Here is a 17633-nt window from a genome sequence, read left to right on the forward strand (position 1 = left end):
CGCCTTTTTGGACGGGGAGAAATTTCCTTGCCTTTTAGGGCCCCTTATTGGCTAAAGGTTATAGCTAGGCAAGGCTCTTATTGGCTGGAACGTTGAGCAGATGAATTGTGGTTGGCGGAGCGTTTTGGAGCTATCACTGATGTAGAGAAGGTGACTGCAGAAGCTTCGGTGCTCAGATGGATGGTTGCCGCGGATGAGAGCGGTGTCTCATAGCCGGACAGGTGCGCTTTCCCTCGGAGGGCTTCAAACAGTCCTTCCCTTCCCGCCTTTCTTTCCTGTAATCCGCCGCGATCCCTGCTTCCCAGCCACAAAGGCGCCCGGTCGTCCGGAGGAGTTGCCGCAGCGGCATCGATCCAGCTCCGCCCAGGCAGGGCATTGAAGGGAAGGAGGGCTGCAATGGGGAGAGATGGGCCATCGGCCATGGGTGCATCCACACTGTAAAATTAATGTAGTTTGACACCGCTTGAATTACCATGGCTCAATGCTCTTGAATCTTGGGCTTTGTAGTTTGATAAAGCACCAGCACTCTTTGCCAGTAAAGGTTAAAGACTATGGGACACTACAATTCCCAGGACTCCTTAGCATTGAGCCATAGCTGTTGAAGTGGGTTCAAACTGCATTCATTCTAAGTGTAGATGCCCCTTTATTGGGGCGGGGGGAGAAATCAGTGTGGATATGGTGGCTTCACATGCAGGGACTTTGCATGAAAAAAGGAGGAAGAGATGCTTAGTTCCCAGTGGGACTTTGCTGTGCCCTGGGGACAGCTCATCTCCAGAAAGTCAGTGCATCCACACTGTAGAATGAATGCAGTTTAACGCCACTTTAACTGCCATGGGATCATGGGTGTTCTAGTTTTCCCAAGAACTTCAGGAAAGGAGATGCCACCTGAACATTAGGAAGAACTGCCTCACGGTGAGAGCTGTTCAGCAGTGGAACTCTCTGCCTCAGAATGTGGTGGAGGCTTCTTCTTTGGAGGCTTTTAAGCAGAGGCTGGATGACCATCTGTGGGGTGTGTGTGCTTTGAATGCGATTTTCCTGCTTCTTGGCAGGGGGTTGGACTGGACGGCCCATGAGGTCTCTTCCAACTCTATGATTCAACCGTCTTTGTGACGGTGTGGTTCTCTCTCGCACACATGCATTACATCATCATGCAAAATAACATGTGGTGCTGTGAAGAACAGCACTCTTTCATAAGGCAGTAGGGAACAAAGAAACTTTAGACTGAACCCTACTCTTCTAAGAATCCCCATTACATGAAGTTAGGAGAGAATTAGAATACAGTGTTCCCTCACTACTTTGCGGTTCACTTTTTGCAGATTCGCGGTTTCACAGTATTTTGATAAACTCTAAAAGACTACTATAAATCATAAAAATTACAATGTACAGCCTAAGGGATGGAGGAAGGAGAAGCCGAAGGGAGAGAAAAGGAGCCCAAGTGGCAATGGGAGGAGAAGGAGGCGATTTATCAACACACGATTGGTTGATAAAGACTTAAAATAGTGTATAACTACTAAAATAATGTATAAATATTAAAATAAATATAGCATCCCTACTTCATGGATTTTCACTTACTGCGGGTAGTCCTAGAACCTAACCCCCGTGATAAGTGAGGAAACATTGTATTACTTTTTCAGTGGTGCTAATGGCGCTCTCACGAAGGAGCACCCACACTGAGATGAGCAAAGTGTAGCCCGTGGCCTGTATTTCACTTGCAAGGTCATTTTGAGACCCCAGTTGTCTCCAGAACCCACCCCTAGTTGAGAAGAAACTTTCTTTCATTAAGAATGCTTGAATTTTATCATGTCACCACTCTTATTTGTTCAAGGATCAGGGTGGTTTTCAATTCTTACATTTTATAAAAAGTCCCCTTTGGCTTAAACGGCTCAGGTACAGGGGAAATGGCAAAATATCCCTCATTCTCCCTAGAATATCATTTCTCAACCTGGGGGTTGGAAGGAGGGTTTCAGAGGCGTCGCCAACGATCATCAGAAAAAATATTTCTGATGGTCTTAGGAACCCAAATCCCTACAGTATTTTCTGTTGGTCATGGGGGTTCTGTGTGGGAAGTTCCATCATTGGTGGGGTTCCAGGTGCTCTTTGAACTCCACCAACTTGGTAGGTGAACTTTAAACCTGAGCAACTACAACTCTCAAAAGTAAAGGTCTATCTTTCCCAAACCCAACTGTGTTCAAATTTGGGCATATTGAGTATTCGTTCCAAGTTTGGTCCAGATCCTTCATTGTTTGGAATCCACAGTGCTCTCTGGAGCACTGCAACTCCAAAATTCAAGGTCCACCAAACCCTTCCAGTATTTTCTGTTGGTCATGGGAGTTCTGTGTGCCAAGTTTGGTTCAATTCCATTGTTGGTGAAGTTCAGAGTGCTCTTTGATTGTAGACTAACTATAAATTCTAGCAGCTACAACTCCCAAATGAAAAAATAAATGTCTTCCCCCAACCCACCAGTATTCAAATTTGGGCATATCGGATATTTGTGCCACGAATGAAAATACATCCTGCATAACAGGTATTTACATTACGATTCATAACAGTAGCCAAATGACAGTTATGAAGTAGCACCGAAAATAATTTTATGGTTGGCGGTCACCACAACATGAGGAACTGCATTGAGGGGTCACTGCATTAGGAAGGTTGAGAACCACTACCCTAGAACACTGGAGCATTTTGAGTTTAGTCTTTTTTTAAGTGAAAAAGTTCAGTGGGATGTGATTCCTCCAGATTTTGCAAAGTGGCAATAAGGCCTCAGGCCTCTGAAGGTCAACCATCCCTGGCCTACATTGATGCCTTTGAGGTGTCAAGCAATACAATGTGTCAAGTATATTGTGTATTTTCTATAAACAAAAAGTATGCTTTCTTCTAGTTTATGTGATATTGTTCATCACCATAAAGGTACTGAATTGAAGGATGTATGCACAGGCTTTATGGTTGCTATTACAAATTGTTTCTACCTAATGGATATCCGAAGGCAAATCTACCATGGGGTTTTCATGGCAAGATTTGTTTCAAGGGGATTTGTCTCTCTCTTTCTTTGAGGCTTCTCTACAAACAGGTTGATCCCCACACTATCACCAGTGGTTGGCTATAAACTTGGGCTGAGATCCTGCATCAGGATATGTCACAGTGATGACAGTGCTCTATTGTAGCTACCATTTCCTGATGCTACAATCCAAACTACAACTCCACTGCCATATAATCCAGTTATTTTTTGACTGCAACTTCCAGAATCCTCTCAGTTGGTGGGTTTTGCAGTCTCTGAAAACCTTCTCAACATTCTGGAGATGCAAAGTATTGAGAGAAATGGCAGAATCTAACCTCGGCTCAAATAATTCCTTCCTATTGCATTTCAGGCCACCCAACGCAAACCATGCAAGTAGCTGAGGACGCCCGCACCCATTTGGAAGATGAGCTGCTCTGTGAGTAACAGTAAAATGTCACTTCTGTCTTGCCACAAATATCAAAGGTCTCTTTCCCTTGGATGTTGTCATCCCATTTGCTCACAGATGCCTGGGTGAGCCATTTTTAGCTTCACGTGAAAATAGATAAGAGAACTGCCAAACTATTCAACTGGTCACCTGGAGATGCTTTTTACTCATCACAAGTGAGCAGCCGTGTGATGCTATTTCACTCTGTCTTTGTATTTTCTTCAGTATGTATTGAAGAGTAAATTTGGAAACCAAATGTTCAAGGAATTTCCCTCTATATCCTTTACACCAAGCAGCTTGCCCTACAGAGTATTTTAATGGGGGTAATCTAAGCAGTAAGCATTTAAAGCTGTGGGTTGCTGTGAGTTTTCCGGGCTGTGTGGCCATGTTCCAGAAGCATTTTTCCTGATGTTTCACCCACATCCATGGCAGGCATCCTCAGAGCTTGTGAGGTCTGTTGGAAACTAGGCAAGTGGGGTTTATATATCTGTTGAATGTCCAGGTTGAGAGAAAGAACTCTTGTCTGTTTGAGGCAAGTGTAAATGTTGCAACTGGGCACTTTGATTAGCACTGAATGGCCTTGAAGCTTCATAGCCTGGCAATTTCCTGGCTGGGGGAATAATAATAATAATAACTTTATTCTTATAACCCACCTTCATCTCCCCGAAGGGACTCGGGGCAGCTTACATAGGGACCAAGCCTGGGAGACAAGTATACAAGATATAAAAATAAAACACATAACAACAAAATGATTAAAAACAATTAAACCACAGAATAAAAGCATCAAAATACATCAATAAGCATCAAGGAACTGTAAAGTGGGACAAATAAAATTGCAAGGGAAAGCGCAGGGCTTGTGCAAAATGCAAGACAAAAGGACCAGGAATAGAAATAAAGTGCTGAATGCCAGGACAGTAAACAATTCGGACAGGGAAGTGATAAATTACGAGCTGACCTATTGTTTAAAGGCACATTGAAACATCTATGTCTTCAAGTCTTTATGGAATGTGGACAGGGTGTGGGCTCATCTGATTTCCCTGGAGAGAGAGTTTCAGAGTCGGAAGACCACCACCGAGAAGGCCCTCTCCCTTGTCCCCACCAACTGTGCTTGTGACGGAGGCAGCCGTGAGAGAAGGGCCTCCCCAGCAGATCTAAAAGCCAATGCCAGTTTTTAGGGAGAGACGCGGTCACGAAGATAAGCAGGGCCCAAACTGTTAAGGGCTTTGCAGGTCATAGCCTGCACTTTGAATTCAAACCAGAAGATTGTCAGCAGCCAGTGGAGCTGCTTCAGTAGAGGCATTGTATGCTCCCTGTAGCTAGCTCCTGTTAGCAACCTGGCTGCCGACCTTTGCACCAATTGCAGTTTCCGGGCCATCTTCAAAGGCAGCCCCATGTAGAGCACATTGCAATAATCCAATCTAGCTGTAACCAAGGCATAGACTACCGTGGCCAAGTCAGACTTCTCGAGGTACAGTCGCAGCTGGCATACAAGTTTTAACTGTGCAAAGGCCCACTCAGCCACAGCAGACACCTCAGCATAAAGTGTGAGCGCTGAGTCCAAGAGGACCCCCAGACTGCAGACCTGTGTCCTCAGAGAAAGTGTAACCCCATCGAGCACAGGTAGCTACCCTATACGCGGAATCCTTTGGAGGTGTTAGCTGGCCCTGATTGATTCATGTCTGGAATTCCTGTTTTCTGAATGGTGTTCTTTATTTACTGTCCTGTTAAATTCTCTTAGTCTTTAAATTTGAGCTATGGCGGTTTTGTCAATTGATTCATTTTGTCTATATCTGTGCACTTGTAAGTTATCTGTTGTAGAGGACTGGCAATTTTATTTACCAGCACTGGTTCGTGGACTATCACTTTGGTCAACTCTAGTACATACATACCTCTGACCACTTGATTCCCACAACTATTCTGATGAGTGTTTGGCTAATCCATGAGGTTCCAGCAGGAGCAGGTCCATAAACACCTCTTTTCTCCTCTCTCCAGTCTGTGAAGAGTGCCGCCTTTATTTTCAAGAGTCCTGCCCACAACACGGTCCCCCTACTTTTGTGGCTGACTCCCCTGTTCCAGAAAGGGCTCCGTCGCGGGCCTTGCTCTCTCTGCCGGAAGGACTTGTGGTCAAGGAGCGTCTCCAAGGAGGCTTTGGAGTATGGAGCACTCTTCCAACCCTGCCTCGGGGCTGCATCTTTGGACCCTATGAGGGTAAAGTGGCCCGGGAACACAGCGACTGCACCCGTTATTCCTGGGCGGTAAGAGACCTTTGTTCTCTGGCAATCTATGATTCTGCAAGGCAGCTTCTGGTGCTATCCAGGTGTCTTGGGTAATGTCTTCATGCTTCATGGCATCCATATAGATATGCCAAGATAGGTTTGGCAACAGGAGGGAAAAGGGCCACATGAAAATAGGTGGCAGCCCCCCCAAAACAAATTACTCCAACCTCGAAAGTATGTTCCAGTGATCCTCCTGTCTATCCTATGTACAAGTTGGCCATCCCACTGAACCATGTGGTTGACTCCGCCTCATGAGCCACTGTTCCTCTGTCCTGAATCCCCATCTTCCAGCTTGTTCCAGATTGTTTAAGTTCCAGCGAAGACAATAAAAAGGTAGATCTTGCTATAAGCCTAACATATCCCCATTTCTGCCTAAAGTGACTTTTCCAAATCCACTCTAGATGGCGCTTCTTTACCAGTTCTGTTTTTGTTGGGTTTGACTTGTCTAGAGCCACCTGGAAACCCAATTTAGAGAGTAGAAAGGGTTTTGGGGGGGGGGGGGGGGAGATGTACAGTAGATAAGCCTAATAGGCAAACTTTTCCAAAGCCCAGTTCATGACACATACACAATTTCAGCCCTGCGACTTAGACTCATTTCTACCCTACTTCCCACATCATTTCCATAACGTTCTGGAACTTCTGAGAGGAGGGTGGGGACAGAGCATGGAATAATTCCTTTCTTTCAACTTTTTCAAGTTCTGGAAAGAAATTGTTGGTGAGAGAAGCTTTGAGGTTTTTCTACTTGATGATTGTTTCATCCCCTCTTCAGGTGCGGGACAATGGCTCTTATTTCTTTATTGATGCATCAGATGATTCCAGATCCAGCTGGATGAAGTGAGTATTTTGGGAGGAAGAGGCCTCACCCACCGCAGTAAGAGAATATGCACTGTTGGACATGTTTCAAAGTATTATTTATTTGTTTATTTATTTTTCTCCCACGAATTGGACTCAAAGCATTATTATTATTATTATTATTATTATTATTATTATTATTATTATTATTATTATTATTATTATGCCACTTATTGATATAAGTTTATTTTTATACTGTGCCAACAATCTCCCCAAACAAGCAGACGCAAGCCTAGGACATACAACAGAAATCACCAGTTAAAAACACAGTTAAAAACATCATAAAATATCTCAGTCCAACTAAACACAATTAAAAACAACAAAATATACAAGCAGCATTAAAACTATATCAACCAAAGTAAGCAGCCAGCACCCAGGAATGTAAAAATGGGCATGATCAGAATAGAGAGGGCTGGGCATGGACTTGTGCAAAAAGCAGACTGTGGAGCCGGGCTGAGGGGTAAAGTGCTGAGTACAAACCTATTAGTAAACTGGGGATGGGTGTTTATGGGCAGGGACTAACTGTCATCAAATGCACACTGGAACATCCACGTTTTCAAATCCTACAACAGGTACATAATCCATAATACATAACCTCTCATCCCACAACCCAACATATAAACAATAAAACACACTTAATATAAACCCAAATTACAAAAATATAAATAAGCATAAAAATGTCTCTTTGATAGCCACAAGGATATGTTCAGGTGTGGTCCTTCTAAGGCCATAGTGTGTGGTCCTTCTAAGGCTAAGATGTGCTCCTTCTAAGGTCATAGGGGTGTCCATTATGGGGGGGCTAAGGGCTTGCATTAGCCCCTCAGGAGGCCTTGGCGGGCCACACACACACCCACTACATTCACTTCAGCAAATAATGATATCCTCAAAATACCACATACTAGGTTCTGGGAGGCATTTTAGCAGTCGGAAGTGATGAAATTCACTTCCTGTTTTAGAAAAAAGCATGGAAAAATTTGTGCCTTGTAGAGGTCATAAAAGGAGAATTTACAACAGTATACTGGAGTTATCCCCTCTCCCACCCCTACCTCAAACTCTTGTTCAGAAGAATTTCACAGTTGCATGAGGCCTGGGGGTTCACCACTTGCTTGAGTTGTATAGAGTGGTTACATTACTTGAGACGTCAACCAGTAAGTAAAACATAACATGTCCAAATCCCCTGATTCCTCTCCCCCCCCCTCCCCAGATACGTGGCATGTGCCTCCACTGAGGATGAGCAGAACCTGACCGTTTTCCAGTACCGAGGCTACATCTACTACCGGGTCTGCCAAACCATATCTGCTGATACTGAGCTGCTGGTGTGGATTGGAGAAGAGTATGGCCGCACTCTGGGCTTGCACTTAGGTAGGCACAAGAAGGGAGGGAGATGTTGTTTTATCTATGTTAGCAAGCTTTCTTGCCTGCCTTTTCTACCATCAACCCTCTAGGTTTGGGCCATTTCACAGAAAACCACCTTACATCAGGTCAGAGTCCATATTTATTATTTATTAGGTAATTAATTAAATTTATAAGGTTGTTGTATGGTTTCGGGGCTGTATGGCCATGTTCCAGAAGGAGAGAATACTTCTGGAACATGGCTGTACAGCCCCGAAAACATACAACAACCTTGTGATCCTGTCCATGAAAACCTTCGACAACAAATTAAATTTATAGCCCATGTGTCCTCTGGTTTGTTGATGACGAGTAACAAGACATTCCTCTTCCCTGTGTTGTGCCTAGAGCAAGATTGTGAGATACATCAGGCTGATTTGGTCCAATTACTCAGCAAATTTTGAGTGGGGACAGTGGCTTTGAATCTGGATCATCTCAGTCCAGCATGCTAACAAAACTACTATAGCATATTGGTGCTTCTAGTACACAATTGGCATCGCGTGATTTTAGAGATGGGAATAACATGACTCTTGCATTTTGGTAATTGGATATATATCACATCCTGTGTACAAACTAACAACTAGCGTATTTTGTCTTTTGACTCTCCTGCTAGCAACATCCATAAAACCAGAACTTGGCCATGTTGAGGACAGGAGTTCAGGGAACTCTAGCCCCCAAAAGTATTTTTTTCAAATTACTTTCCTGGACATAAAGACATATATCCCAGCCACGTGGCTAGTGGCCATGATGACTGGGTAGTTCTGTGACTTGTCCAAAAAATAACTTTAACAAGCTCTGTGTAAATCATTATGTCTTGGAAGCATTGTGTCTAAGCTCATTTCTGCACAATATAAACAGGAATATTGTACTTGCTTAGCCTGGCCTTTTCTTACATCTAAAAATCACCCATTAAAAGCTAAACAAGCTGCGGAAAGAATAGAACCCATGCTACAATCACTGTAGTCTCCCAGCATTTCAATGGTTAACCATAGCTTGATACCATCCAGTTGATGTCAGGTTTTAAATGTTTTGCCCCACTTAAAAACTGATAAACATCCCTTTGGAACAGATCAGCCAAAAAGCCCAAATATTATTTTTTTTCTCCATACCATGACAAATGTCTCTTCTGACTTTGGTAGTAAAGAAAATGACAGTCCCTTTCTTCTGCGCTTAGAGTCAAGGAAGAGAACATGGCCAGTCATACGAAACCATGCACTATGTCTCAATGGTGCTTTGAGTATTCCTGGAGCTCAGCCATGATGTCACAAACAAAGCAAAAAGAAGAGATGGAAAACGATGGCACCTCCAAATCTGACCATATAAAGTTTATGGATACCTCTTACATCCAAATGAACTTTGGAGTAAAAGCAAGGTTTTCTCAGCCAGCTGCAAATTGCATTTACTTCATTAATATGTAGAACATTGTCTCATAGGAGGCCAGACTTTGTCTGGTATGGTAGTGTCTGCTTTAGAGGTGGTGAACTTTTGGGTGTTTTGACCTGCAGCTTCTAACGGAACCAGCCAGCATAAACAACATTAAGGTATTGTGAGGCCTCTCATTCATGTGTTGTTCTCTCTCCTCCTAGGTGAGCACTTTAAATATGAGTTTGGTGAGAAGGAGCTGTTGATGAAACTCTTCCAAGAGCTGCGCCTGAAGACCCCTTCCTCTCCGCCTGTGTCCCATGCCCCTTCCTCACGGACGCAGTACCTGTGTGGGGATGCCACTGCCTCAACCCTACCCCTCCACAAGCCAGGCCTTCCACCTCCAGGAGGAAACACCTTCCCCATGCTGGAAGGGACACAGAATCTAGTGGGGTTGGGAAGGGCCCAAAGCCGCTACTGGACCTTCTTTGGCTTCCAGGGAGATGCCTATGGCCGCATCCTCGACAAGAGTAAGATAATTTGCAAGCTCTGCGGGGTGCGGCTGAGCTACAGTGGGAACACCACCAACTTGCGGCAGCATCTAATCTACAAGCACCGTTGTGAATACAATCAACTGGTGGGGACCCAGACCACCACTCTCGATAAAGGGATGGTGGGGATGGGTGATTTTGGACCTTCCCGGACTCCCATACCTGGCAGGACCACACGGGCTGTGGCTGATTTCATTGTGCTGGACCTCATGCCCGTGGAAGTGGTGGAAGGGGAAGGTTTTGGGCAGATGCTGGGAGTCCTAGATCCCAGTTACAAGCCCCCCAATGCTGCCTCCCTGGCTCATACTGTACTGAAGGACATGTACACCCAAGTGAAGCAGAAAATCTGGGAGTTGGTGCAGGTCCTGCCCCAGTGCTCCCTCAGCCTGGACATATGGTGCCACAGCAGCAACCTTACCTACCTCACACTCACTGTGCACTATGTGGACGACTGCTTTGAACCCCGCACATGGGTCCTTTCCAGCCACCCCATCCCTGAGGAGCCCAGCACTAAAAGCTTGGTTGAGGCCCTTGGTGAGGCAAGTAAGGAGTGGGGGGTGCGTGAGAGCACCTCATACGTTGTGGGAGGCTTCAGAGGAGCCGCCATGCAAGAAGCCGTAGCAGCCCTTGGCTGGACGGCTCTGCCTTGCATTGGGCAAGCCTTGCGAGCGGCCATGGAAGCCGTGCTAGGTCAGCCAGCAGTGCAAAGGGCTTTGGAGCGGCTTCACCGCTTGGCCTCCTGGGCTCTCACCGGGGCAGGGCGGTCTGAGAAACTGTGGATCCAGGAGCCACTCCTGCAAACACACCTCAGTCGTTTCCAGCGAGATGGAGGCAAATGGCACAGTGTCTATGCAGTCTTGCAGGGCCTGCTGGAGCACAGTGAACCTCTGGTAGGGCTGGGCCCAGATGGGGAAGCAACCCTGCGTCCTCAGGATTGGGCCGCTCTTCAAGATACAGTTAAAGTCCTCAAACCCATGGCAATTGCTACCTCAACATTTACCAAAGATCCTTTCTCCAGCCTGTCCCTTGTCAAGCCCGTGCTGACCAGCCTCCTTTACAAGCACTTGGTAGCCAGTGAGTGGGATTCGGCCCTGGCTCTGGAATCCAAAGCAGCAGCCCAAAAGGAGCTGAACCAACTGTTCTCCAATTTGGACGTTAACCAGGCCCTCAACCTGGCCTGTGCTCTGGACCCCCGCTTCCGTGGGCTCGATTTCCTGAGTCACACTGACCGAGTGGAAACCCTGCACTTGCTCAAGACGGAATCATTGTGCCTGGCTGAGGCATCCCCAGCACTGACCGCTGGTCTGCCTGATGCCGTCTCTTCCTCCCCGCCTGCAAAGCTGCCCAAGCAGGATACTGGCATCGAGTTCCTGTTGGGAGATCTATACAGCATGCGCAGTGCCGCAGGCATCAGTTCTGCCCATCAGCAGGCAGAACAAGAGACAGCTAGCTTCCAAACCAGCAAGGCCTCTGCCCTTGGCCAAGAGCCATTGCAATGGTGGAAGACGCACCACACTCAGTACCCACTGCTGGCCCAGGCGGCCCGCAAGCTGCTTGGTGTCCCTGCTACCTCTGTCCCTGCCGGTTGGCTCTTCAGCAATGCTGGTGATGCCATCTGTGCAAAACGCCGAGCCCTGACACCGGAGCATGTGGACATGCTGGTCTTCCTCCATGGCAACCGAGCCATGCTGTATTAAGACTTGCCAATGTCAGGCGGGCAAAGTCTTCAGTATATCTGCCAAGAGACTCAGCCCCTTCTCCCCCAAACACACACAAAGAACATACAGCATAAAAATGGAAAGTCTGTTTTCCCTTATCTTCTAAGAAAATTGCAAAGGTTTCAGATAGATAGATAGAGAGAGAGAGAGATATATTTGGACTGCAACAAAAATCCCCCCCAGATGGTATGACTAGCAGCTTCTGGGGCTTGCAGTTCCAAAAAGTGAGTTTTCCAAGCTTTCAAAATAATTATGTCTGAGAAAGAGGCATGGTCTGTGTATTTTGGATTTAGTCTACCCTGAACCTAGGATGGGGAGCCATTTCCTGATGTCAACATAACCTGGAGGAAAAAAATGAAGCCTTATCATTTAGTAGTCATTTTGGAGAAGTGGAACGGCCCATCTTCCATACAGAAGGGGAGGCTGAGGAGAAAAAGAGTTTATGATATGATAGGTGAAATGGATGTAAAGCTTGAAGTGCAGGAATATTCCATGTATGCAAGGGGGCAGAAAGGAGAAAGTTAATATATGCATGGGATGTATATTCCAATCATCCGTTATTCCTCTGGTTTAAAAATATTTGAACACTGCAGAAGACAGGAATGGTTCTGGAAAGGGGTGGAAGAAAAGAGCATTTGAGGATAGGAATGGTCCATGGATAAGGCAGGGGAGGATATGAAGGAATAGAGACAGGATTGATGTATTTCATATGTACAAACGGATAGGTGGAGCTCTGAATACATAGAAGGGGTGGAAGCCTAGAGAGACAAGTCCATATAAGAGTGGAAGAAGGCAGCAGAAATAGTGTGGAAGGGCCATTGGAGCTCATCTTCAAAGGGAGGAAAAAAGCATGGAATAATCCAAGTGGTTCTAGATTATAATTCATTATATTATAGAGGGCAGAGGTGTGGTTTCCCATGGTAAATATGAATGTTCCTAATTCAGATTTACAAATAGGTAAGTGTTACCTCTGGTTAAGAAGAGTACTGATCATTCAACATTGCTAGACCCAGTTGGGAAGGGATTTTAACACAAAGCATACAGACATACTGCTCTTGTCCTTTGGGGTGAGGGCTGATGGGAGAGAAAATTGCAGTTCCCGTTTCCAAATTCTCCCTGTGAGTGGAATTTTAAAAAATCGTGTCAGAAGCGAATTGAGAATATACCACAGTGGCGCAATTGGATAAACCCTTGTGCCGGCTGAAATGCTGACCTGAACATCTGACAGTCGGCAGTTTGAATCCACAGGACGAGGTGAGCTCCCATCTGTCAGCCCCAGCTTCCCTTGTAGGAACATGAGAGAAGCCTCCCACAGGATGATAACACATCTGGGCATTCCCTGGGCAATGTCTCTGTAGACGGCTGATTCTCTCACACCAGAAGCGACTTGCAGTGACACTGCAGTGAATGGGATGCATGTCTCTGTCTTATTTTCTTCTCCCCTACCATACCCTGTAGTATTCAAGAAATGACTCCAAAAAGTAATGGTGACATCAGGAACCACCGTGCCTCTTGGAAATCTGGGATATTTTTTAGCCATCATGACTTTACCACTCTGGGCCAGTAAGGTGACAATAAACCAAAGAAAGCATTAGCCATTGTTTTACTACTTCCTCTTTGTGTTCCTTTCCCCAGAGTCTCTTCCTTCATATATGACCCCCACCCATCTTCCCCTTGTTTGCATGCCACTGAAAAATTAAAACCTATAAGGTAAAAGATGAAGGAATGTAACTGAAAATAGGAACAGAATCGTCCCCAATATTATCACCCCCTACATGATAGGAGTGGTATCCCACCCTACTCCAAGACGGTGCAAGATTTTTGGGGACTTTTGTTTTGTAACTTCAAATCAGTAATTCAACAAGTAAATAAAAATGCTTTATTTTTAAAATGCTGCTTCTGATTTTAATTAAGAGCGAGGACGGGGGAATAGGGCAGCTGTATAGAGATTTATCTACCAGAAAATAACAAGATTAATACCTCGGGGCAGGCATGGGATGGCGGGGGTTGTACTTGGAAATTTCCGGGGGGAATATGCAGTAGGTCAACAAGGGTTTCCAATTCTCAGTTGTACAACAATGGCAACAACAAAAGAGGCTACGCTACTGAGATGAATTTGCCTTAGTCGAGAGATCATTTGTGTAAAGGGGCTGAGTTTTCAGATCATTTCTAGTGCTCGAAACCATCTAGGTACAGAGGCAATTTGGTGTCTAATGCACATCTTTTTGCTGCTGGCTCAGGATGATAGATCTTGAAGTTTTAGTACAAAAACAAAATGAAGCCAATTAATCTGAGATCCTAGTCCTGTCTGAGGGAACAACAGAGAAACAGGTGAATTTGTAGGACAGGAATTCCACTATACTTTGTTATTGTTGTGCACCTCCAAGTCATTTCTCACTTATGGTTTTCTTGGCAAGATTTGTTTGGAAGAGATTTGCCGTTCTCTTTCCCTGGGGCTGAGAATGTGTGTGACTCATGCAAAGTGGGTTTCATGGATGAGCGGGGATTCAAACCCTTATCTCCAGAATTGTAGTCCAACACTCAAGCCACTATACCATGTTGGCTCATTGTATTGCCCATTGAGTCCCAAGATGTATCCAGATTTTCTTAATTTTTTTAATCCTTACAAGGTGGTTTTAGCAATCCGTGGGCTTTGGTTTGAGTGAGAAAAATCCACAGGCATGATTAATTAGACCTCAAGGTTCTTTCTAAACTTTATTTGGCAATGTGAGAAGGCAGGCAAATCTGCCCTGTGCTGGCCAGCAACACAAGGCCGTTTACACTCTAGACTAAAATCCTAAAATGGAGTGGGCAATCTGCAACCCTATAGATGTGGTTGGACCACAAGTACTATCATTCCTAGCCAAGCTTGCCAATTGGATGATGGGAGCTGCAATCTAACAATATCAAGGGGGCACATACTTCCCAGCTCTGTCCTAAATGCTGGACTAAGTCAGCCTTGTCTCTTAAGGGGTTAAAAAGGGGGGATAATCATCCAGGAGAGAAAGAATATGAATTGCTTGCATATTTGTCTACATAAGGGGGAGGCAGAGAGTAGATCTTTTAAAACCATGTGCTGTTCAGGGGACAAGATGTCCATCATTTTTCTGCATGGTACGATTTCTGAGGGGTTCCATAAAATAAAAGGCATGTTAGAATTAAAACCACATGTTTCTTTCATGTGGAAGAAGTGATATGATGGATCCTTAGAAGAGATCTCTTGAATGTTTCTTATTCCAAAACAACGGTATTATACCTAAATTTCCCTTAGCACAACTGTTATAGCCCAAGGTCTGAGAAGTTACTTTTTGGACTACAACACTCAGAAGCATCCTCTGAGATTCTGTGATTTGTAGTTCAAAAGTGGGACCCCTCTATGCCCTGGCTTTCATGGAGACTGATTATTATTAGCAGATGGCACAGATTAAAATTCTTATTACATCCCAGCTCCAATCTGTTTAGGGATCCCAGACTGACTCAGTGCTAGATACATATCTGAAAAAAAAAATGAGGTGCGCAAGTCCTGTTTTGCCCTTGGTTTGGAGAAGGATAATGGTGTTTTCTCTGCAGCAAAAGAAATTCTCTATGTGGACCTTGGCCTCTTCATACAATCCAATATGAAACAGACTGCAGGGTCCCTACGGGGTCTAAACAACAGGTTCTGGAGCTTTGAAGTGCATTAAATCGCTTTGGGTAATTTGGTTCCAGATAGATCCTGTTAAACCGTGCGAGTACTGTGAGCATCACCAGGCAACAGAAAAAGCAAAGCCCTATGGAACTGAATTATTCTTTGCCTGCAACTGTGGGGATATATCTTCTTGTTGGAAGGGGATTTGATCACAGCTTAGAAAAGCCACTCTTATGGACTACAAGTCCTAGAATCCATCAGCCAAGATAACCAATGTCCATGTTGATGGGAAGACTCTGGATCTTGTATTCTAAAAACTTTCCCAAGGTCTGTGCTAAATACAACTTAATCTTGTGGTCAGAAAGAGGCTACCAAATAAATGGGATATGGTACAACTCCCATATCTGCAGGGAGTACATTCCCAGTCAGACTGTAGTTATCTGAACTATGCATATGACCAAACACTATTCAATTTTCTGCCTTTTGGTTCAGCATACCATGATCTCTCTAAGGATTTGCTTGATGTGTTTTTTTCAAGAGAGCCACTCTTCACTTGCTACAGAGATAACCATGACGTCCTATTTTAGACACAATGGGCAGATCGAAAATGAAGTCTAATAGCATCTAGAGGGCTGTGTATTCCTTTCCATTGGGGAAGAATATTAGGGTGAGTTGGAAGAAGAAATGAGCACTCATATACACATGCAAAAAAATTTGGCAAATCTAGTGCCTCCCAGAAGTTGTAGCCAATCACTGCTTAGATGTGCTACTCATCATTGTACTGGTAATGGAAGGGCACCCATTCAAGGGCACACAAGGGCTTGAATCTGACCAGAAGCAGATGCCTCCACCCCTAAAGACGATATTCGCAGATGTAGTACATGCGACGCTCGCAGTCATTGTCCCACCACTTCCCATCATCTGAACTGAGGGAGACACAGTTCTCACGAGTGCCACCGTTGGGTTGAGTCACTAAGTGATCACGGTACCAGTCAAAGACAGAGACACGTTGCCCATTCTCAAAGAGCCACAGCCCTTCAGAACGGCGGTCGTGGATGCCCACCCAGGCTGGCCAGTTGTAGGGCTGGAAGGCATCATGGAGGTAGCGGCGGAGGACGGCCAGCTCGGTGGCATCAGCAGGCATTGCCAGGTGGCCTCCTCTGACCTCACAGAGTTTTTGGGCCGCATCATAGATTTCAAAGTTCTTAAAGATCAGGAAGCATTTGGTCTGAGTGCGTCGGCCCCGCAAGCAACCTGGGAAGGCACAGAGATAAAAATGATGTTTATTATACATTTTGTTAATGACAGTCAATCAATCAATCAAGACTTTATTACAGTCCATGACCATCACAGAGTAATGACACTCAGCCCTCCTCATTCGCTGAGATTGGAGTACAGGGCCCCATTGAAAGTGAAAAACTGCAAATAGCCAAATTGCTATTTAATGTCTTTTTCAGAATTTCTACATGTTTCAACAGGACTTTGTTGTCATCTTTCATTGGAAGCTAGCCATAAATTTCCATTGGAGGACTAGCCCCCTTCTACACTGCCATATAAAATCCAGATTATCTGCTTTGAACTGGATTATATGGCAATGCAGACTCATATAATCCAGTTCAAAACAGGTAATGTGGATTATCTGTTTTGATAATCTGGATTATATGGAATTGTAGAAAGGTGTTCTCTCTGGAAATCTCCTCCAGCGTGACGTCACATAAGGAAGTTGACTACAGAATCACACCAGAGGATCTAGAGTTTCCTGGAGAGAATATTTTAATCAAATCTGTGAACAATAATATCCACAAAAGTCAAAACCACAAACAAATAGAGGGACAACTATTATTATTATTATTATTATTATTATTATTATTAAACTTTATTTGTACCCCGCTAGCATCTCCCGAAGGACTCGATGCGGCTTACAAAGGCCAAGGCCTCAACACACAATGCTTGAAGTTTGCTTCACACCATCCACATGCTTGAAGTTTGCTTGAGATGCAATGGTTTACTTTATGAACTTTAAGCAGCCACTGGCCATGCTGGTTTATGGATTCTGGGACCAAACTGCAAAATAAATACCGTAGTTCTTCTCTGTGGCCAGAGAAGAACGATTGACTAAGAAGAATATTTTAACTAAGAAGACAAGGATGGCAAACATGCAACCCTATAGATCCTACTGAATTACAGCTCCCATCAGGACTCCCATCAGCTATGATGGCAAAAACTGATAGGAGGGAAGTCCCCTCATATCTGAAGGTGCACAGATTCTGTTCCCCAAGAAACATACAGCCCCAAATTCATTACAGAAGGGGCAACTGACTTCTGAAATCTTGCCTCAGGCTGAATCTACACTGCCATATAAAATCGAGATTATCTGGTTTCATCTAGATTACAGAGCAGTATAGACTCATCTAATC

At 44.7% G+C, this 17633-nt stretch overlaps 2 protein-coding genes across 3 annotated transcripts in view; one reads left to right on the plus strand and one right to left on the minus strand.

Annotated features, from left to right (window-relative positions):
• The first annotated feature begins 80 nt into the window (after positions 1 to 80).
• On the plus strand, positions 81 to 13479 carry LOC103279277 (E3 SUMO-protein ligase ZBED1). Its single transcript, XM_008113571.3, has 6 exons — positions 81 to 221; positions 3366 to 3431; positions 5433 to 5695; positions 6486 to 6550; positions 7773 to 7930; positions 9544 to 13479. Exons 1-6 carry the CDS (start codon positions 194 to 196, stop codon positions 11565 to 11567), a joined length of 2604 nt encoding a protein of 867 aa, XP_008111778.2. The 5' UTR covers positions 81 to 193; the 3' UTR covers positions 11568 to 13479.
• Positions 13480 to 14290: 811 nt separating this feature from the next.
• Positions 14291 to 17633, minus strand: part of clec11a (C-type lectin domain containing 11A) — a 31494-nt gene continuing 28151 nt past the window's right edge. For both annotated transcript variants that reach the window (XM_003222711.4, XM_062957586.1), the window contains exon 4: positions 14291 to 16470. In XM_003222711.4, coding sequence (XP_003222759.1) covers positions 16070 to 16470 — 401 coding nt within the window. In that variant the 3' untranslated portion in view covers positions 14291 to 16069. The remainder of the gene's footprint in view (positions 16471 to 17633) is intronic.

The sequence above is a fragment of the Anolis carolinensis genome, chromosome 6, assembly GCF_035594765.1.
Source record: "Anolis carolinensis isolate JA03-04 chromosome 6, rAnoCar3.1.pri, whole genome shotgun sequence".
Classification (NCBI taxonomy): domain Eukaryota; kingdom Metazoa; phylum Chordata; class Lepidosauria; order Squamata; family Dactyloidae; genus Anolis; species Anolis carolinensis.